At 33.0% G+C, this 22,909-nt stretch overlaps 1 protein-coding gene across 3 annotated transcripts; it reads right to left on the bottom strand.

The window, feature by feature from the left end:
* On the bottom strand, positions 1–4,811 carry LOC109012043 (protein NRT1/ PTR FAMILY 5.6-like). Of its 3 annotated transcripts, none has more exons than XM_018993478.2 (4): positions 4,412–4,811; positions 1,860–2,077; positions 1,204–1,748; positions 1–1,098 (listed from the first exon to the last, which is right to left on the bottom strand). In XM_018993478.2, the coding sequence occupies exons 1-4, from the start codon at positions 4,551–4,553 to the stop codon at positions 240–242; spliced, it is 1,764 nt and encodes a 587-aa protein (XP_018849023.1). In that variant the 5' UTR covers positions 4,554–4,811; the 3' UTR covers positions 1–239. The 3 variants fall into 3 exon arrangements, with proteins under 3 accessions (XP_018849023.1, XP_035545732.1, XP_018849024.1); XM_035689839.1 differs by lacking the exon at positions 4,412–4,811 and adding an exon at positions 2,201–2,730; XM_018993479.2 differs by lacking the exon at positions 4,412–4,811 and adding an exon at positions 2,208–2,730.
* Positions 4,812–22,909: the final 18,098 nt, after the last annotated feature.

The raw sequence follows: 22,909 nt of genomic DNA, 5'->3' as shown, positions 1-22,909 counted from the left end.
AACAAAGTGGGATCTGGAAGTGGGTCTTTATAGCATGTGAACAGAAATTTGACTTTACAAAAGCAAAATATGAACTTTAACACGTGCTTAGATAAACTTCAATCAGAAATTTCATTACTTAGTTTGATCATTTGATTACTTTCACTTGTTACTAAAGCAACACTACTACTACTGATCCTTGAAGACATGATAAACCGACGAACAACATCTGGCATTTATCATCACTAGCTAGCCTTAGCCTAAACCATACCATCATTTTCACCCTCATTGCAGTCTGCAACAACCACCCTCTGCACATTTTTGTAAGAATATGTTCGAGCCAAGAACACATAAAACAACATGTTCACAGCAGCAATGCCAGCCAATAGCCAATAGAATTTGTCCAGGCGGCTGCTGTTCAAATCTTTACCAAACCAGCCAGGCCCACCCTTCCTGGTTAGGTGGCCAACAACTGTCATCAACCAACTGCTAACGAAGTTTGCAGCTCCTATTACACTAAGGTAAAATGCAATGCCTAAACTCCTCATAGAATCTGGAACTTGTTCATAAAAGTACTCCTGCAATCCCACCAGAGCAAATCCATCTCCAACGCCAAGGATGAAAAGTTGTGGAGCCAACCAAAGAACACTCATTGAAAGTGAACTCCTTTTGGGATCATTCTCCACTACACCTAATCTTTTCTTCTCAACTAAGGCTGCAATTACCATTACAACTACTGAGAATAGCATTCCAATACCAATCCTCTGTAGGATACTGATGCCTCGTTCATTTCCTGTTGCCTTTCTTAGTAAGGGAACCAGGATTTTCTCGTAAACGGTCACAGAGATTATCATTCCTATGGCAGCAATACCGTAAATGGAGGCCGGAGGAATCTCAAAACCATTTGCAATGTTTCGGTTCAAAGTAACACCTTGTTTGATGAAGAATGTGCCGCCTTGTGCTATACAAAGTCCAAATGGCATGGTAGCAAGCCATATGGGGATCATGTTCAGAAGAAGCTTCAACTCCTCGACCTTCGTCACAGTTGCGAGTCTCCAAGGGCTTTGCTTCTCGGCCGCATTATCTTTGTCTTCAAGAACAGCTGCTTTGTCAAGAAATCTGAAGTGCAATAGCGGAAAACCATCAATATTATAATGTCTGATAAGGATAATTAATTTGTATTGAAGTGAAATTGAATTGAGGGGTACTTCATGAGATGCGTACTTGAGTTTCTTTGTGTGGCACAGAAACCTCCCTTGAGTTTTCTCTATCTTGGGAATTTCGTACAATTGAGCAGGACTGGAAGGGTAAGGAAGATTTCTCTTGCGAATGGCTGCGACAAGAACTTGGAACAATGGCGTCAAGGGGCTACCTGTGGCTGCTCTGTAACGGTAATATGGTCTTCCTATAGTGAAGATAGCTAGTGTAACTGCCATAACTGCTGTGAGAATAATATAAGAAGCACCCCAGTTCACATGGTCCTGCACATAGACAATCACAGTCACACCAAGTAGAACTCCAGCACAAAGGGCAAAGTTCCACCAGTTGAAATAGGTCATCTTCAGCTTTCTTTCTTCATCGTGATCATCATCAAACTGGTCTGCTCCTAAGCTCTCCAAAGAGGGTTTATGCCCTCCAGTTCCTATGGAGATCAAGTAAATGGAAAGGAAAAAAACCACCTCGTGAACCTTCCTGGGTTCGGTGCATATATCAGTCTCGCAAGCCTTTAAGGCTGGTATGAACCAGGACAACGTAAGGAGAATCAAACCCTGCATGTTAATTTAAGATCATCTTATACATGTCAATATATATATATATCTTAAACTAATTCAAAATTATTTTGATTAATCAATCAGATATATATTTCCAAAGGGAATTACCAGAAGGTAGATGATGGTTGACACAAGCACTGTAGAGAATCTGCCTAAGTAAGCATCAGCTATGAATCCTCCCAACAGTGGCATCAGAGTGGTAACACCGGACCAGTAATTCACGCTCTTGACTGCTGTCTGAAGATCTTGATGAAGTACCTTGCTTAGGTAAAGGATTAAGCTGGTTGCAATTCCAAAGTAACTTAACCTCTCACTGAACTCGATTGCTGCCCAGTGATCAAACACAACCACAAAATTTAGTTAAAATTAAGAGCTTTCTTTTCCCCTAGCTTGGCATGAATAGATCAAGAGAGAAGAAAGTACTACTTTACAGTTACTAGGTGTTTTACAATTTACATGATCATCTGCATGCCTTCAAAACTGTTGCCTGATTAGATGATCTTCCAACTTCTGTTTACCGTCAAATAGCATATGATTAATTCCTTTAACATGAGTTAATCTTAAAGTGGTAGAACCAGGGCCGATCTACACCATTTTTCTGAGTCATGATCATAGATCATGATGAATTATCGTAATTTTTGTTGCTCATGTGGACATGATCATGCACATGATGACGATGAAGCTTGCCATTAATACTTTGATATTGAATAAATAGAAAAGTAGAAACAAGATGGAATTTGAGGCAGGCTGGCTAAAGGTGACTTGATGTATAGAATAAGAGCTAGCTAGCTAGTTGTCCGCAGATCGAAGTAGTACAAAGTCGATTTTCAAGGTACACCCCTAGCAAGCTGCCGACCAATATACATGCATGCATAAATAGAGCTTTCTTTTCCTAATTATCCTTCGTATTACCAAAATTTGTAATCTACCCCCTTCATAAAGAAATTGACATAAATAACCTTGTCACAAATTTACAAAGCTATAAAACTGGGGAAAACAAAAAAAAAAGCTTCAAAATAAAAGTAAAAAACAATTAACATTAAATATAAGAAAACTTCAAAAAAATAATTCAAAGATAAAAAATTAAAATTATTTTTGAAAAGTCGACAAAGATCATATCAGATCAGGAGGATCGATCAGGAGACAGTAGTTTGTGAGCAGGCCGGTTTAAGGGGGAGAGAGCTATAGCTGAAGGGACACCTCACGTGAGAAGCTGTTGAAATGGTGCATGGAAGAGACTTTAATTTTTCTATTAGTTCAAATAAAACGATAGAATAAAAAAAAAAAAAAAAAAAGGAAGTAGAAGAAGCAGCTAGCAACTCATGTAGTCCACACATATAAAGAATATTAAGTACTATATAGGTTCATGTTTAAATATTATATGAAGAACGGTGTATATATAAAGCAAATTATATTCTTCAAACCATGAAAGAAAAGAGAGGATTTTGAAGAAGTGGATCATATGGATGCTCATATCTCTAAAATACATATCCTAGTACCCATGTCATGCTTCAAGAACTATTCTGGGCCATTCATAAAAAAAAAAGAAGTTCTAATTTTGTGACAATGACTTGAATAATGTATACGTTCATGTAACGTTTAATGCGCTACAAGAAAAACAAGTATTTGTGACGGATTATTTATAACAATAACGACTATTTACGTTAAAACAAACTCATTTTAATAAAAAATAATTATTTTTATTAAAAATAACTGATCATAAATAAATAATTTTCTTGTAACCAATGATATTAGGAAAAATTTTCAGTGGGGCAGTTGCTTTTTTTGATTCCAAACACTTTTTGATGGGCGGGGATTCTATTGAACTACTCTTATTTGAGGTCATTTTTATGATCTGAACGTATTTTCTCTGGCCCACATGATGGCAAATCATGCAATTTGATATCTTTTCCCCCCTTTCAGAATTGATTAATCGGCGTAGTAATTACGCCTACGTACATGCAATAGCTAGCCGCAGGTTGTTCTCCGGAAACAAAAGAAAAGATCAAGATTAACGTAGTAGTAGTACTAGTAGTAGTACACGATCGAGGTTCTTGAATCATTGCAGCCAAAAAAAGAGGAAGAGATCAATACATCAGCGTGGCTGCAAGCTGGTATATATACGTACGTCTTTTGGTACTAGATTAATGTGGTTTCTGACTCATGCACTAACATGCTCCAGAAATGGAACATGTGTCCTAAAATAATACAAGAGATCAAGAAATATATGTTTATAAGATTAGATATGGATAAGTATATATATATACACATATGTATGTATACCATTAATTGGGCCAAAAAAAGAAAAGAAAAGAAAAGCACTAACATATGCAAATAATTTAGAGCGTCCACTACAATTTTTTTATTTTTTGTTTTTTGTTTTTAATTTCTTTCCTTCCTGTAGTTGAACCAGCTTCTGAATAACTAGGAGGAGGCCGGTTCTAGCTAGTAAGTTCAAACTCCGGTTGCCAATGAGAGGAGGGAAAATGAGAGAAAAAATTAGAAGGATTTTTCCTACCCCAACTTTCCTGGCAACCAAGCAAGCGAATTAAGCATAAAGAACCAAGAAGTTTTTGAATAATATCACTAGCTCGCAGTAGTAGCTAGGGGCTCATGTATTCTGTCATGCATATTAATTAATTATTTGCAGTATTCCTTACCAATAATAAATCTGGAGGCCTTCCAGACACCAGTTTTGGCACGAAGAGGAACTCTTCCTTTAAGATCCACAGAAGAGTCATGAACCCATTTCTCCTGGTCAGCCTGATCTTTTGGTACTTCTGCTACCTTTCTCTGCTCCATTAATTTACTCCCTTAGAAAACAGCAGTATCGATGATGATGATCAGTTCCTTGCTAGAAAAAGGCAATCAAGAATTAGAAAGAAAGGCTGTTATGATTCACGTTGCAAAGAGGATGTGTGTGGGAGAGAAAATGATTTTGGTGATGAAAGAGCTCGGCTTTAGGCTTCTTATATAGACGAGTTAGCTAGGGTTAGCTTTCTTTTCATCCACTGAGTTTGGGTTTCTGACATTCTACCATCGTGTAGATGGGTCAGAGAGGAATGTTTTAGGGTAAGAAATAGGAAAGCCTTTTTCGAAGCAATAATTGCTAGGACGGAAAGTTAAAAAACAAAAGGGGCACTAATAATTAGAACGTCAAACGTTAGCCTCTAGATTATATTAAGAGTAATTTTACATACAACCGTGAAGTGCGTAACTGTCGCGTAATCGCTTTGAAAAAGAGTGGGATCTACTATTAAAAAATTAATTTTTTTCATGTGGGTCCCATGTTTTATTCATTTTTTTCAAAACGATTACGCGGCGGTTACGCAATTCACGATTGTAAGTATATTTTCTCTTATATTAAACATACATAAGTATGCCAATATGAGTACCTTCCTTACATGTGGTTAACATACGTAAAAGGAGCTATGCCTACTAAGCCTACCTTCCCTAGCTACTAACATACAATTAAAAGTATTTAAATTCTGTTGGATTACAAATTTAAGATGTGATGAGATGAAATATTTTATTAAAAATTGAATAAAATATTATTATAATATTATTTTTCATATTAATATCATTTTTGTTTTGTAATTTAAAAAATAGAATTATTTAATATATTTTGTGTGAGAGTTTAGAAAATTAATTTTAATGATTATATGAAATAAGATGTGATAGTTTGGTTTTGTATGACCAAATCAGCACTTAGAGTTAGAGAAATGATTTATACAATTATATATATACTAGTATGTGAGGATCATGCACTACTCTTTTTTAAATAATAAATAAATTTGGAATCATATAAAAATTCACTTTTTAATGATGATTCTGTCGTTTTTCAAAAGAAGTATGTGGAAGTTATACACTCTTAGACTTAGACTGTATCTAACATTATTATTTGAGTTAACAAAGATTGCTGATACTCTGTATATATAACTTTAGTTAACTAGTTATAGTTACTCAATTCAGCAGTATTTGGTTGAAAGTAGTCATGAGTGCTACCTGTTTGTTATGGTTTTTAAATGAGAGGGCAAGAAATGCTGTTTAGACTCAACAAATACTTTTTTTTTTTTGTAATTTAGTTTTTTTGGTAGATTTTATAAAATTAGTACTTTTAGTATTTAAAAAATTAGCTAAAAGTGTGCTTTTTAACAAAGCTTCAACTTGATAATTTAGAAAATATGCAACAGCAATTTGTGTGATTGTGATTTTCACTTTAATAAGATATATATGTTCAATGGACAAAAGTAAGAGAAGATCATGTGATCTGAAAAACAAACTTCAATGTCCACGAATAATATATAATTTTGTAATCTAAAACAAGTACCTTAAATATCCCTTTTTGTTATTTTATATCTCTGTAAGTACTTTCTTATTTGTAACCAAACAAATGTAACAACTTTAATTAAAATTAATTTAAACATATGTTTTTCGTTGCCCTACTCTTTCAAATACCGCAATTGGAGAAGTATATCATGGCGATGGGTTTTTCATTGCATATAACCACTTTTAGCGACAAAATCTCATCATTGCAAATATGTTTATTTGCAACAAAATGTACATTCGTTACACATATGTACTCAATGTCTATTTGCAATGGAATGTACTCGTTGAAAATGTCTATTTATAACAAAATATACTCTTTGCAAATATGTCTATTTGCAACAAAATGTATATTTGTTGCAAATATGTCTATTTGCAACAAAATTTATTCATTGCAAATATGTCTATGTACAAATATGTCTATTTACAACAAAATACTTTCGTTGCAAATAATTATTTGTATTGAATGTATCTCACTACAAATAGTCTTACATATGAAAAAGAAAATACAATATCTATCATACATTAGGGATAGGGTTCATCATCCATTCAAACCGATTCATGTGTTACAATAATTAAAAATGAATCCAAAATAGACAATATGCAACCCCCCTACCAAGAATGATGCACAAAAATTACTTATGCTATCCTCAAGCCACATCCAAACATATATTTATATAAGAGACTCCCGTTGAACGATCACACTACAATCATCAACACATATACATTGTTTTCCAAACTTCAATAGTCGTTTCAATACATGATACACTTGACTACATAGCAATTCAAAATTTCCTCTAAACGCTTCTATATACGTAATTCAATTAATAAAACATAATACGATTTTTTAAGAGTATCCTTATACAATTTGTATGCTACTTAATAGCATTCATACATCTTCAAAATGTCACAATCTTACAACTATAATCATACACACCTCACACAAACATAAAAAAAAACAAAGAAATATCACTTTAAACACAATATGTTCACATTCTTGGACCTCATGCTCCTCATATAAATTATAATTCATAAGCCATTATATTTAAGTAAAAATCTACCCAACTCATCAACTAAATCAATATACACACATCAATTAAATCCATTATTCACTTAAACTCAATATACAACAAACCAACATAATCACATGGTTTCACAAATTCTCAACCCAATACAATCATCATACTTCACGATTTTCCAAGCTCCACAATCTCAACACTTCACATGGCATTTGACCATTTCACAAACTACACAACCATCCCATCACTTCACACAATGCTTGACCCATCACAACTACACAAGCATCACATCCCATCACTTCACACAACACGCGATCACATCACAACTGCACATTAATCCCATTACTTCAAACAATGCACGACCATATCACAACTACACATTAATCTCGTCACGCCTAAGTTTATCACAATAAACACATTCAATTTATACATTAAACATCTCCATATATTTGGACACAACTCCATTTAATCAAGTAAGGAGATTAATCTAAGAGATAAAGAATGAGGGGTTATACCAAAATTGAAGGGCTAAGCAGTGGCGCACAGAGGAGAGGACAATGTGCTATATGAATGGGTGTTGCTTGGCTGATCTTCAATGCACGAGCGAGAGGGTGGAGGTCCTTAGCCTACCATGGTTGTAGGCATTGATAGGGGGCTGGGCTCACGGCAGAGGGGAGCCTACAATGGCTTGTGGTGATCTGGGGGTTAGGGAGATGCTACCGTGTGGTGGGTCATGATTGCATCAACGTGAGTGCTATGCGGTGCAAAACCTTGAGACTTGGGTTGTTGTGTGTGGCTCTTGGCTTCTGGTGGCGTGATTCTTGGGTTGTTGACCTTAACTTTTAGAACCCATGGAAACTGAGAGACATGAGAGGGGGAAATGGAGAGAACGAGAGAGAAAAGTGGTCAAAGAGACAGATAGATAGGGAGGAGCTAATCGGCGTGAGGCGATGTAGCCTGTGATGGCACTGGAAAGTCACAAGGGGTGTGGCTTGAAGAAGAAGAAGAATAGAGAGAGAGAGAGAGAGAGAGAGAGAGAGAGAGAGAGAGAGAGAGGGAGAGAGAGAGAGAGAGAGAGAGAGAGAGAGGCTTATCGGAGTGGAACCATGGTTGGATGTCAAGGGGACGACGGGGGTTTGGCATTGGGTTAAGCGGTGGCAACTCACGAAGAAAGAGAGTGCATATTTGGGAGAACAGGGGAAGTTGAGAGAAAAGGGAGGGAAAATATAAATGTTGCTAATGCTACAAGAGTCCGAGTGCACCAAATGGATTCCTATACGTTGATTAGTTCAGACGAGAATACTTGTTATTTGCGAGGAAATGAACACGCGTTGCAAATCATGTGCTCATTCGTTTCAAACGATTTAGAAAACTCATTGCAAATAAATTGTTCCAATATGATTAAGGAAAAATCTAATTGTATGCGATTCTGCGTATTAATACGCGCACTCATTCAATATGACTGGTCAAAAAGTAGATTTTATTGAAAATAATGCTAATTTGAATTTAGAATATGAAGGCAACAATATTAGTATGCAGATTAATACGCAAACTTATTTGTACACAGCAAAACTCATTAATTGTAGTAAATTACCTAATTCATTGCAAGTGGTTTTTCATTTCCAACGAATTAGAAAACTCATTGCAAATATGTTTATGAATGGAAACACATTCCCAACGAATTATAATCCCATTGCAACTACTTAATATACATTTACTTTTTGCAACGGGCAATAATTCATGTTTCTACTTATCAATTGCAACGAAGGTATTTTCATTGAATTGATAGAAATAGTCTTTTGCAACGAAATAAAGATAATCGTTGCAAATACTTAAGAAAAACTTGCTTGGCAATGAAATAAAATTTTCGTTGCAAATACATAGGAAAACTTGTTATTTGCAACGAATTGATCAAGTTTTCGATGCAAATAGGAAAACTTATTATTTGCAATGAAATGAAGAGAATCTATTTGCAGTAAAATAAAGTTTTCGTTGTTAATATAGAGGAAAAACTTTGTTATTTGCAATGAAATAAAGTTTTCATTGCAAATAGATAGGAAAAATTGTTATTTGCAACGAAATGAAGAAAACCGTTGCAAAGACTACACACTTAATTTTTATTTGATATATGCAGCACTATTTGCAACTTGAACATGTGTACTATTGGCCATCTTCGTTGCAATTGTTAAAAAGATCATTGGAAATAATATTTTAGTGTTTTCCAATCCACTGTTGATGGTTAATACCTATGAGATCAATTTACCGCTGCAAAATTTTTGTTGGAAATGCAACTATTTTCAATGAAACATTTCTAGTCGTTGCAAATAATACATTATTATTAACGAAAATAATGTTGGTTGCAAAAAGTTATTTATGTTGTAGTCTTAATTCTCACTTCCCTCGATCTCTTTATTTTTCTTTTCTTCTAGGTAGGAATAAGGAAGTCATGTCTCAATTTAGTGCCTTCTGGGCACTTAATACAGTCCGCACACACTACTTTTCCACCGAACTTCCCAATCCTTGATTTTCAAGACGACACCTGAATCGCCATCATCAAACTAGCTTGTGGGGGCTTGCGTACCAGTACCAGACCAAATCTTCAAGATCGACTCCACAGTACACCTACCCCACCAACGCATCTGTCCCTTAGCTATGTTATATTTTTATTTTTCTCGAACGAAGGCATGGATCATGTAATTAAAGGAAGAAACTCTTCAACAAAAGGATAAAAATAGTGCAAAGTTTGCTTCTCTCTCATTTTTTTATTTTTATTTTTGTTTCTGTTATCTTTCCATTTCTAAAGCCTTTTGTACATGGATTATCACTAGGGAATTAATGTAACAGTGATCTCTGTTTCGCATATGTAATTGGATTTGGGAATACTTTGAACTTTTGCATATTTTGACCAGGATTCTAATTTATGTACGTATAATGTTATATTCAAAATAGGAAGATTAGGAAATCATTTTTCTCCCACTAAGCAAAGAAAATGGATGTGGATAGGATATAGAGGTGATGGTGCGGAGCTAGCTTGATTAAACAGGCCGTTCACGCCTCACAGTGCTGTTAGGGGGTACGTACTATTATTAATACAGGCCATGGAGATAGTGTTTTTGTACATGCACTTTCAAACGGATGATGGATTTTAAGTGGAAGCTGAGAGAGAGCTCTTGACATCTGGAACGATATATGCTACTACTATAATATATGTATATTTCTCATATTTGGGTCAGTACAGATTTTGGATGATTTGGGATACTCTCTTATCCGACCATAACTTTTGGTGAAAGAGATAGTTTTGATATTATCCGTAATGATGGTTCTGATCATGATCATTTTGCTTTCTGATATGGATTTCATGTGCATATATTTTGATCACTTCCATATCACATGAGTTAGCTAGCTAGGGTATTGCCTCCAAGATATTAATGGCGTCCAGTCTTATATATATACATATATATATATATATATATATAGGTAACCATAACAGCGACTTTTGACTTTCCCTTTCCCAACTTGAGTACTACTACTGGAATATTAATCGATGATCTGCATGTTGAGTGCTTGCTTTTGAGATTCCAAAAAGAAGGAGCTCAAGTGATAGATTGAAAAGAACTGTTATCATTGCATGAAAAATGAGTAAATAATTAGCTAGGACGTTATATTCTGCGTTTTGAATCCACTTTTATTCTCACACTGCACGTACATTAATTTGGAGTTAATTCGTGGATTCCACGTCCTACGAAGATTAAGACAGATCAAGCTGGATTTGGATGGTGAAGGTGGTCACCTCTTCTGATCCTTTGAAAAAGAAAAACAAAAAAGAAGTAAAGCCACTTTTTATTCATGCATGTGTTGGCTTTCCTAACCGCGGCCTGCGCGCAGTTCAAATTAATCTAGAATTAAACTTGAACAATTTGTAGTTTTTCCTGTAATTTTACCCTCAGCTTTAATTTGCTTGGATTTGCGTCAAGAAGAATGAATATTCTAGAGATGAATACGAAAATATTTATTATTAGTATAGCACAAGCTAGCTTAATTAGCAGCTGATATCATTACAATTTGTAATTAATGGGCCATTATCACCTAATTAAATATATAAACAAGTTACCCAACTAATGAATATAATAATCACGTACTGATTATAATCTCTTTTGAACCAAGAACATATACTGTTCGACCCCTAATTATTCCAACTGCACACCTACACGACGCTATGGTACTGATTCATGATCTTGATCAAGCACAAACATATATATATATATATATATATATATATATATATATGTACGCATATCCATCCAGTGGAAATTAATGGTGTTATTTGTGCCTACAGAGACCTCATCGATAAGAAATCATGGCTAGCTAGTGGTATATATTAGATTAGGATAGCTTTTAAGATAATTATATAGGTGATGAAATTAAAGAAACCCTTTTGAAGAATGACTTGAGTAATAGAGCCTGCCATATTTCATAAAATAATAACAAAGTGGAAGGAAACAGCATGATGATTAAGTAGTAGTAGTTTTTCTTCTCTCATGTTCCAATGGATACGATGAGTGTAAACTTGAAAATTAGAATGTTCACAAAATGTTGTGGGGCCTTGAGAATTATAGATAGATCATATTCAAACCTCCAATCAAACTCAGCCACAAATGTAGGCAATTTTAAATTATGGGTAAGGTCAACTGTAGTATCTCATGATATAAATATATATATATATATATTTATATATAGTGATCAACATCAGTGGCTGTGGTTATAAATTGAAGTGCATGATTTACTTTTCATTTGGTGGACAGAACACTCTCACAGCATAAGTAGCATATAAAAAACGATGGAAATTAAATGGTCAAAATATGGCCTTTTTTTGCTCATTACTTTTGGCACCACCATAGGCTTAATTTTGCCATATATATACTTGGTGGCTCATCATGTACTGTGGGTACGTACTGTTATGACACTAAATTACCCATGTTCAAGGTACCCATGTCTTTGATCTTTAATTCTGCCTAAATATTCTTTTCTCCTAATTATGCTATTGGCAGCTGTCCAATAATCAATCCTGCTCAAAAAAGCATTGTTCAACAGAAGTACTGATAGAGATGATCATGCCGACTGTTCCGTCTGGATATAAAAATATTCTCAATTTATCTATTCTCATCATGATTATAATTTTTTTAAATTCTCATATAAAATATAATAAACAATTCAATTTTTTTAAATCTTAAAATAATAATAATATTAAAAAAATAATATTTTATTCAACTCATCTAAAACTATCTCATTTCAATTCATCTCATCTCACTATCAAAACCAGCCCAAAAAAGAAATATTACTTGGCCTACAAAATGATATTAATGTACGTGGTACTTCTAGTGTATTTTAAATTTTTTTTATTACATATAAAATAGATATTACATATCACATTAAATTAGGTCGATAATATGTAAAATAGTACTTATTTTATAAAGTATTTTTTTTATAGACTTAACACTTCTTTAAAAAAATAAAAATAAAAAAATAATAAAGAAAAATGATAGAAAGCCCGTTGTGCATGGGATCCCGTTTATTTTGTCCGATTTATTTTTTTATTTTTATTTTTTAGTTTTTTTTTACTTAGTGGTTAAAAAAATATTATTTAATAATATTATGACTTTTTTAAATATTTAAAAAAATAATGTAAATATTTTTTTCTTCACATTTTTTTTAACATTTTTAAATATTTTTTAAAAAAGAAAAAAATTTATGATATTGTTAAAAAATATTTTCTTAATCATTAAGTAAAAAAAAATTAAAAAAAAAAACAATCGGGCAAAATAAACGGACCCCTAACATTTTCGAATAAAAAAACCTGCACGCAGGTTAATACTCATCGTCCTAAAACTTAGGGCTCGTTTGTTTTCAGAGATGAGATGAGTTGAGATTAAAGTTAAAAAGTTGAATAAAATATTGTTAGAATATACTTTTTAATATTATTATTTTTTTAAGATTTGAAAAAGTTGAATTGTTTATTTTATTTTGTGTGGAAATTTGAAAAAGTTGTAATGATGAGGTGAGATGAGATGAGATGAGATGAGATGTTTTTGGAAAACAAACAAGGCCTTAATTATAATATCAAGTTCGGTCCGATGGGTTTGTTGATGTACAAAGTCCAAATCCTGGATAATATAAGTTAATTAGAGAAAAGTCAAATATTTGTGCATATCCTTTAAAAGAAAAAGCTTAGTACCACTACTGATTCGAAAGTTTATTACGTCAATTTATATAGGATGAAAAAATATTTATAGATTAAACTTTTTTTTTTTTATAATTATTCTCTGAGTCTCACAAAAAAGTTATGTATTTACGCACTAACTTATAAATTATTTTTAAAATTATGTGCGAAAGAAATTGGAGGCCAAATACTAGGCTATTAGCTACCTAGTGATCGTATTGGAAGGAACACGCGCGTACGACGTTTAATTTGACAGATATGTTTTTGTTTGGATATAAAAAAATCTCTCAATATCTAATAATATCAATTTTATTTAATTATTATAATTTTTTAAATTTTTACATAAAATATAATAAACAATTTAATTTTTTTTAAATTTTAAAATAAAAATAATATTTTATTTAATTTTTAACTTTTATTTCGTCTATAAACTTGCTATCCATATATTCTAGAATTATTTTTATTCACCAAAAATAATAGTCGTATAGTTTGAATGCAAAGATAGGGAAAAAAATATGTAGCACATGATTAATGCATGTGGCTTGGACTTTAGTCGTATAGATCAGAATACTGCTTGTTGCATGCGTTGGTGGGATTCATCTTTTTTTTTAAGATGGATACTGAGACGTCACCTTTAGTCCCACCATGCACATTGATTGGGGGCTGTCCTATCATTGTTCAGCTCCATTATCCAAGGCATGGTGGTTTGAATTCTTGCTGATTTGAGTGGATTATAAATTCATTATATATGGTTTAATTTGGTTGTAAATTAAGCTTAACTTTTAAGATAATAAAACGAATAGTTGTATATAATTGAGTTAAAAATATTCTTTTAATTTATTTCTACCAAGTGGTACTCAAATAAGCTATCATGTATTCATGATTACTTGCAAGAAACTTTATATTGAAATTAAGGCGGTATATTCTTGGGATTACTCGGGATTTTCTTCCTATATACCATATAAATATATATATATATATATATAAATATATATATATGTGAGTAAGAAATATATATACATGCACCTCGAATTCGGAATTTTATATTCAACCTCAACTAGAAATATGATCTTCATGATATCGGAGGTGTCATCCTCCAACAAGCCTTTAAAATGTGGATGGAGCTCCATTTTTTTTTTTTTTATCTTAAAAAAATTTGGGGTGTGATCTTTCATTTAGGTATCCGTGAGTTTAACATTGAGATTGATTTCATACTAATATTTAATGCACTCAATTCTTCATCTCCAAATCTTTCTAGGTTAGGTGTCTTGGTAGATGATATTCTCTATTTACTAAAAAAACTCATCAAGTACAAGGCCGTCCTCCGTATGCGCGTAGTGAGATAAAATAAGATGATCTATGAATAATAATGAAATTGTTTGAATTAAGATTTTTATAAAGTTTTAGAAAATGAGACAAAAATTGAATAAAAATATTATAAAACTAAAATATTGTTATAATATAACTTTTTAATAATATTTTCGTTTTGGAAATTGAAAAAATTGAATTGTTTTTTATATTTTCTTTAGAAATTTGAAAAAACTGTAACAATTAGGTAATGATTAGATAAAAAAGTTAAAAATTTAAAATTAAAAAGTGTTTTATGTTTATGATGTTTGGATATTGAGATAAGATGGAACGAGATAAAATGAGATAGCAATCACTACAACAAAAATTCTTTTTTGGGATGATTTTTGTTTGGAACGAAATAAAATTTTTTCCAAAAGATGAGATGTAGGGATGAAATTCAGATTTCGTTCCTAAAAATTTCATCCCTAATAAAATAATCATTTGAACATTGAAGAAAAACGTTTGAAGAAAATAAAATGAACATTTGAATGGATATTATATATGGTCTAACGCGAATTTGACGGGTTATGTGACAAAATTTAGCAGGACATTAACTTACCGTTTGAACAATATACAACAACGTTCGAACGTCAAAGTTAATTAATGTTCGAACATATATTATATATAATCGAACGAAAAATTAGCGGGTTAAGTCAATAAATTTAGCTGGACATTGCTTTTCGTTCGAATATATTATTATACCGTTTGAACAAATTCGTTAATCAATATTCGAACGAAGATTTATTGCAGAAATATCTAGAGAAAATGAAGAAACATTCCAACGTGATATATTCCATTCAAATGGTTATAGAATTTTTACAATTATTGATGGCAACAAAATACCTTACTTAATTATGGATAAATATTTAATTTATTTAAAAATTAACAATGAAATAATATGATTAATAGAAATCAATAATTAGTTTAGAAAAGATAAAAAACGATTTAATTCATAATTAAATTAAATTTACAAAATACCAATTAAATATTGTTCATAAAAAAAAATGTAAATAAAAGATACAAACTTCTAAGATCTCAACTCTCTGCACATATCCTCAACTACAGCTAGGCATGTCTCTAGCTATATTAGTTGAGTACTAATCGTGACCTGAGTCACAAACATAGCATCAATTTTTGTACGTAAGTCAGAGTTGCTAGCATTAATCTCTGTATGTAAGTTAGATATGACAGTACGGATCTTCGTACGCACTGCATCAATCACTGCTGATTTCTGTCTGTTGATCTCTCCACGCACTATATCTGTCATCTCCTCACGAGTAGCTATGTGTGATGCCTTGGCCTGCATGGATGTCTCACTGGCCGATACTCTATGATTCCCCGGGTGTGCATTTCTCTGAGTATAGATCGGGTTTGGAATAGGACAATGAAAATGAAGTCTCGAGTGTCCCGTGCTTCGTGACAAAGTGGAGGAGTTTATCGGTCCCATCAGCTCCCGAACAAGCTCGGCAATATCTGGCAGGATCCTGGCATGTAGTAGAAATCGTGTGACCAGGATCTCGAATGGCAATATATCCGTTGTAATGTACTGGGTCTCTGGTCGAATCATATCGAATATAAAACCCACTAGGTCGACAGGAACCCCATGAGCGATGCATATCATAAAAGTTGTTCGATCCATGCCAACTCCTGTCTTGTGCTGTCGATGATCAATGTTGTTGGTGATGATCAAGTTCATGATCTTAAAGAAACTAGATAGATCTGCTTGTTTGATGCTCTTTGTCCCATCATATGGAGGAACATCAGGACTAACAACCAACTGTCTCACCTTATGATCAGAGAGGCCGTCGAGTTCATCTATATAAGATCTTTTATCCTCAGCCGTCTCCCCATCACCTTAAGTTGGAGACTCTCTCGACACCACATTCATATATGCAATGCGCAATTGAGGAATACCAATAAAATTAGCGAGTCCTCTATCGAACTGTTTCGATGGAAGGTAGCCCTAGTCTGCCACGCTTACATCCCCTATAACACATTATCAATCTGAAATTTAAAAAATAAAAAATATATATGCAACATTTGCTATAAAATATAATACATGAATATTCACAAAATTATATACTAATTAAAACAATGAGAAATTGTTTTCAGTTAACAGTACAATCTTGTCAAGGCTGAGGCACTACTAGAGACGTGACATTAGAAAAATATCGTAAAGTGGGTAAAATTAAGGTTAACATTCCTGATGAACATACCGGAAGCGAATAACAACCAGGTGCTTGGCTTGCATTGCATATGAGTGCTCTTACATGAACTTATGCATATTTGGCTACAAGTTTATGGCAAAAAATCCTCCAAGATGTGAAAAAGCTTATCAAGAAGCTTTGTTTGGTATTTTTTTTTTTTTTGCGTGTCTTATTTATAATTCTCGCTTTCTAATATTTACAACTTTTAAGTAGGAGTGAAATTCTATAAACAAAATAAATAGATCAAAGTTGAAGATTCATCATCATGCAGGCTCAAGATCTTTCCATCGTGTTTCTAATAAATTGGTAATGCTATTTTTTTTTTTATTGTATAAAGTTTGTTATTGGGAGGTATTGCATGTAATGACTTTATATTTCAATAAATGTCTCTTGTAGTAAGAATCAGATACCAATTATGATTTGACAAAATTATATGCTGCATTACATACTGATCATAATGGAGAGTTGACTCATCCCGATGGCCGAGAAAATTATGTAAGTATTATAATATGTTTTAATTAAACATATTTGAATATTTGTAATGATATTAATTATTTCTCTTGTGTGTAAGATAAAATGGTTGCCTTACGTGCTGAATCTACGTCAGATCAAAATTTCTCAACAAATGATGTTGAAATTTTTACATCTGGATCAACGTTCATGATATTTGAGAGGTTTGAGTCACTATGTAAAACCTTCTAGCTAGCTCTTCCTCATCGTTTGGGTTTGCCTCTAACACCTCTATAGCGTTAGAGAAAACGAATTTTAAAATCGAATAATTGACTACAAAGCAGCATGAGTTAGAGACTTAATTGGCGAAACAAGCAGACATAGAGGTTCGCATGAAACAACAAGAATAACAACAATAAGAGTTCGGGAGAGAGGTGCAACGTCTCCAAATGCAGATACTTATGCAACAGTTCAGGCCTCCAAGCAACTGTTACATTACGTACATATTTTGGGATCTATTTTTGTACGAAAAACACTAGTACTACTATTTTATTTATTTAGTTCGCATTTATCAAACTACTTTTATGAGTATTAAGCAAATTGTAATGTATTTTTTTAAATATTATGTATGTCTATTTGATTTTTTATTATTGGGTAAAATAAAATAATTACTATTCGAACAACCAAAAACCGTTTGAACAAGATAAGTAAAATCATTCGAACATTGATATAGAACATTCGAGTGTAATCGAAATTAAACGTTCGAATAGTACTTGAAACCGTTCGAATTAAATCATCGCACGTGAAATAAACATTCGAACGTCATTTCATAAGAAATTGTTCGATCTTATCGTGGTCCGATCGAATGTCTTACTCAATACATTCAAACATATTTTACTGTTCGACCATCAAATTGTTTATGCGAGTGTTTCCTTATTCCTATTTGGTTGAACGGACTGGTATCGATCGACCACTCACGAATGACACGTTCGAACATATTTGACGTTCGAACGTCATTTTTATACCATTCGAACGTGATTTTGGGACGAAATTTAATCATCCAAAAAGAAAATATTATGTTCGAATGCGATCGAACATTTTTGCTCAAGTTCATCCCAAAAGATATTTTTTGGGATGAAATTTATATTTTCATCCTAAAGCATCTTTTGGGATACTGTCATTGGAATGACCTTAGGATAATTTTTTGTCATTTCAAGAAATATTTTGGAATGAAATTACAGTTTTTTGAGATAAAAATTTTTGTCCCAAAAACCTCTTATGTTGTAGTGAATGAGATGAGAGTATCTTTAGTTCAGTATGTCAAACCATGAGCTTCCAATCGATCTAATATTAATTTGTATTTAGATATATAGATATTCGAATTTTTTGTAACATTCCATATCGCAAACCACTTTTTCCGACGTTCGCAAAAAATAAACTTTAATCTGCAGAATTGATGGGTGTTTTTCATTAGAAAGAAAAACATTTTGAACGTGAGAGTTTTCAGTGTTTGGTGCCTGTTTGTGTCAAATTAATTTGATTGAAGCAAAGTGGACGGTTTATCTTTAATTCGCTGTTGTCTGGTCCTTGCACTTTCCGGAATGTACCGTCAATTAAAGGTCATGCATGCACGTATTCTTTCTTTTCCAATGTCTACGAACTCATCGCCATCTTCCTTTTGATTCTGCGAAAATCCTCACGTGTCATTACTTTATTTCGCATTCAAAAAGTTTGCCGACGATCGAGCTAGCAAATATCTCTCTTTTTTCTTGTCAAATAAAAGAAAGTTAAGAAACTCATGCACTGAACAGATGGGATAGACTAAAGAAAATGGACTTTCATATCAATATGATCATGCATGAGTTTTAATTTTTCTTTTTCATTTCCTAGAACAAGTATGTAGTTGTAACTGATGATGTAAAGATACACAAATTTAAACTGGAAATTCTTTTTAAAATCCTCAAAGAACGATTCTCATTCAGTCAAAAAAAAAAAGCAAAAACAGTAAAAAGGAAATTATGTATGTTGATGTAAAAATCATATATTGGCATAGAAAAATTCTATTATCAAGCATGTGTATAGAGCACACCTTATAAAGTTCTTATATTACATAATTTGATTCGGAAGATAAATTTTAAAAGATAAATTCTATTTGTAAGCCGGTGTCATGTAAAATACATCATTCATGTCGTTGACATGACAAAACTTAATTTGCAAGAGAAGCTATAATTCAAATTTCTTACAAATTAAATCATCTCATGTCAACGGTGTAAAAAATGTGTTTTCCAGACCAGCTTATAAGTAGAATTACTCATTTTAACATTTGAATCTTATAAATCAAATCTTATCATTTAAGTTATGTGAATAATGTAATCTACACACCGACTTGAAAATATAATATCTCATTGACATATTTCTATAGTGAAACCTAGTCTAATGCAGTTGTAAATACGTTTGGTAGAATCTAGATTGCAATTGAAACAAAGTACAAAACTTACAAATTCGCAAGACCCGATCAGATCGACTTAGTTAGAGTAAATCAACCTTAAATTTTTTTTTTATCCCAACATCATATTGAGATGAGCTTTGTGCCATTAGAAAGCTGAATTAACTCTATAAAAATCCATGTTTCACAAAATTCTTCAAGCTCCAAAGTTTACTAGGTCAAAATAGCTCAACGTAATTGTCTTGACCCAAAAATTAGACGAAAAGTTCGCTCGGCGTTGTATTGACCGAAAAATAGATAGAAATTTCGTATAGCATTTGCTCGACTTTTATTCGAGCAAAAATAGTGGGAAACATAATTTAACTTGGATCTGCAGTCTCTAAACAACCTAAAGAAATTTCTATAGATCAATATGCGTGATTTCTAGTGTAGAGTGAGAGGTAATAACAGCTCACATATTGTCTTCCTTGATAGAAAACCCCCTGATTACATATTGAATTCTTAAGATAATCTTTCCTTGATTATTTTCTTCATACCAAAGTACTACAAAAAACTCTAAAGAAACTGCAGTTCCAAATTGAAGTGGAAGAGTCTTTTGTTAAGGTAATGATCCATATAGAAAAAAAAAAGCTAAGAGTCCTCGAGCCAATTTGGTGGGAGGTGACGTTTGCCTGGATTGCAAGTTGGGTCTAAGTACAAGGGTTATATATATGTAAGAAGAAAAAATTATTCTCACCATACACACCATATGTAATCAGGGATTCCTTTGGGTTGGCTACCCCAGAGTTTAAATTAGAGGTTGTTTAACAAAAATTCTGTGCTGATTGTTTTACTACTTTCTTAGATTCTGGTTTTGATATCTTTGGTATTTAGATTGATAATTGATCTAAATAATTATAATTTATAATATCTATTATCTATATATGATTGCTTAGATATTTAGATCTATTGAATATTGATATGATTTTACAATTAGTTTTCTGTTGCCCCTAATTTTTTCTTGAAATGGTAAATAATAATGAAAAGATGATGATGATAAATAGCTATATAAAAGGACAAAAAATGAAAATAAGATCTAAATAAGGTGGTCTATCCCAAGAATCAAGACATGAAAACTTTTTAGATGCTTAATTACATCCTGCATGCACATGAATAAAAAGTAAAAACAAACAAAACTGTGGCCTAACAATGGGGCCATACCAGGTCAAAGTTGCATCCTTTCAACAATCCCATAGTGCAATTTGGTCCCCAATTCACTCACTTCATCCAAGATTGAAGATGTTCATAGTGACCAGCTTAGTGATCAACCCGCGGCAAGGCTGTCCCCTCCCCCATCACAAACTTTGCCCTTAGGCTTGGAATTTGGGCAAAAGCAACATCCATACATCTTTTCATTTCTTTTTAGAGCAGTGATCAATACTGAATATTCTGTCTTTTTTGGGTTAGTTTGCATATATTCACGACAAAAATGCTTACCATCCTTTTAACTATTGTTTAGTTATTATTTCATCAAATGATTAACTAATAATTAAAAGATAATATATTATTTTTAATTATCTGATGTCACATCAAAAACTAATGAAAAGAATGATAAATAATCCCACTGCTACTCTCCACAGTGATTGTGAGAGCAGTAATGTTAGCTCTCCCACCACTGAGTCGTGGTAGTACTGAAAATAACAGGAGCAGCTTCCACCTCTCCATGGTACGAGCAGCAGTGATAGCATAATTAGCCACTAATGTCATGGCCCTGGACTACCAGAGCCAGCCCAATTATTAACAGCTTCTGTTGTCAGAACCATCTGATCAAAAACAAAGCAAGCCACCCCTCTTATATTGTCATTATCCAATAAACTATTTGGGATCTTAATCCAATCGATGAGGTAATGAGACCTTGGTTTAGCAATCAGACGCATATTCTAACTTGTAAATTGAATTCCTATAGCGGTCTTAGCAAACAAAAAATCAAATCATACAAGAACTCCAGCATTAGATACAAAAAACAGTAGGCTAAATAAATTGATAAAACAGTTTTTGCTAGTTGGCCCATTCATTTGCTATGCATCAGAGCATCTCAATCTATTTCAGAAAAAAAGAGCAGGAAAAAAAACACCAAGCCTTCCAAGTATATGTCAAGCACAAAAATAACATACCCAATCACTACTCACAGGAAAAGACAATTCCTTATCTGCAAATCAAAGGTTAAGTGAGGTAAGCCTAACCCTCAAACATTACTCAAGTGAGTGGAATTAAAGTTGAGTGCAACTGTAAATAGAAAATGGAAACCACTAAGATGGGTTCAGTGGGTTGAAGAAGATGAGTGCAACACCCCACTAAACCACTCGTGCCTGAAGACTTAAAAGATGTGGAGGTCATAAGCTTATAGCGATTATGAAGGTCGACAATGTTGTCCAATGGAAACGTAATGAACATCTTATAGTGTTAAGACACATGATTGCCATTAGTCAAAATGCCATGAGAGAATTGGGTACAAGATGGGTCTGATATACAAAATACGTCAAAGAAAGACGAGTCACCTTTTTAAATTGGAGAATGAGTTCCATGAAGCTAAGGATTATTACGCATCAATCAGGATTGGGAGGACCATGTTTATGCTAAAATGTAGCTATACTCAAGACAGCACGTGTCAATATTGGCCCTATCTATAATTTGACTTTGATGCGAATTTCAAGAATGTAATACAACGATGGTCCTTAAATAGGGAACCCCCGGTACCTCCAAGAATCATATGTTGATCAGTTTTACACAGTATGTTTATGCACGTGGTTGCAACATGTATATCACCAGAGACATATACCAATATGAAAAATTGTAACAGCAGTAGATTTGCATCTTTTGAATAATACCTTGTCAATGAGTCCAATAAAAATAATCAATTTTGTACATTATGTAATAAGACGGTACTTATGTCCATTCAAAAAAACATGGTGACATCACATATGATACATCACACTGAGATTGCCACTCACTCATCAATGTACGCAGTTGAGCCTCAATGATACAGAACTAAATAACTTAGAGCAATCTGAATTCAACATGTTACTTATCTACTTTTCTAAGTACAACTCAATGATAGAAGTATGGAAAGAAATCCCAACCCATGTAACAGCAATGCAAAGAAT

The sequence above is a fragment of the Juglans regia genome, chromosome 4 (genome assembly GCF_001411555.2).
Source record: "Juglans regia cultivar Chandler chromosome 4, Walnut 2.0, whole genome shotgun sequence".
NCBI lineage: Eukaryota > Viridiplantae > Streptophyta > Magnoliopsida > Fagales > Juglandaceae > Juglans > Juglans regia.
The sequence above is the reverse complement of the archived record's forward strand: the minus strand, read 5'-3'. Positions and strand labels throughout refer to the sequence as shown.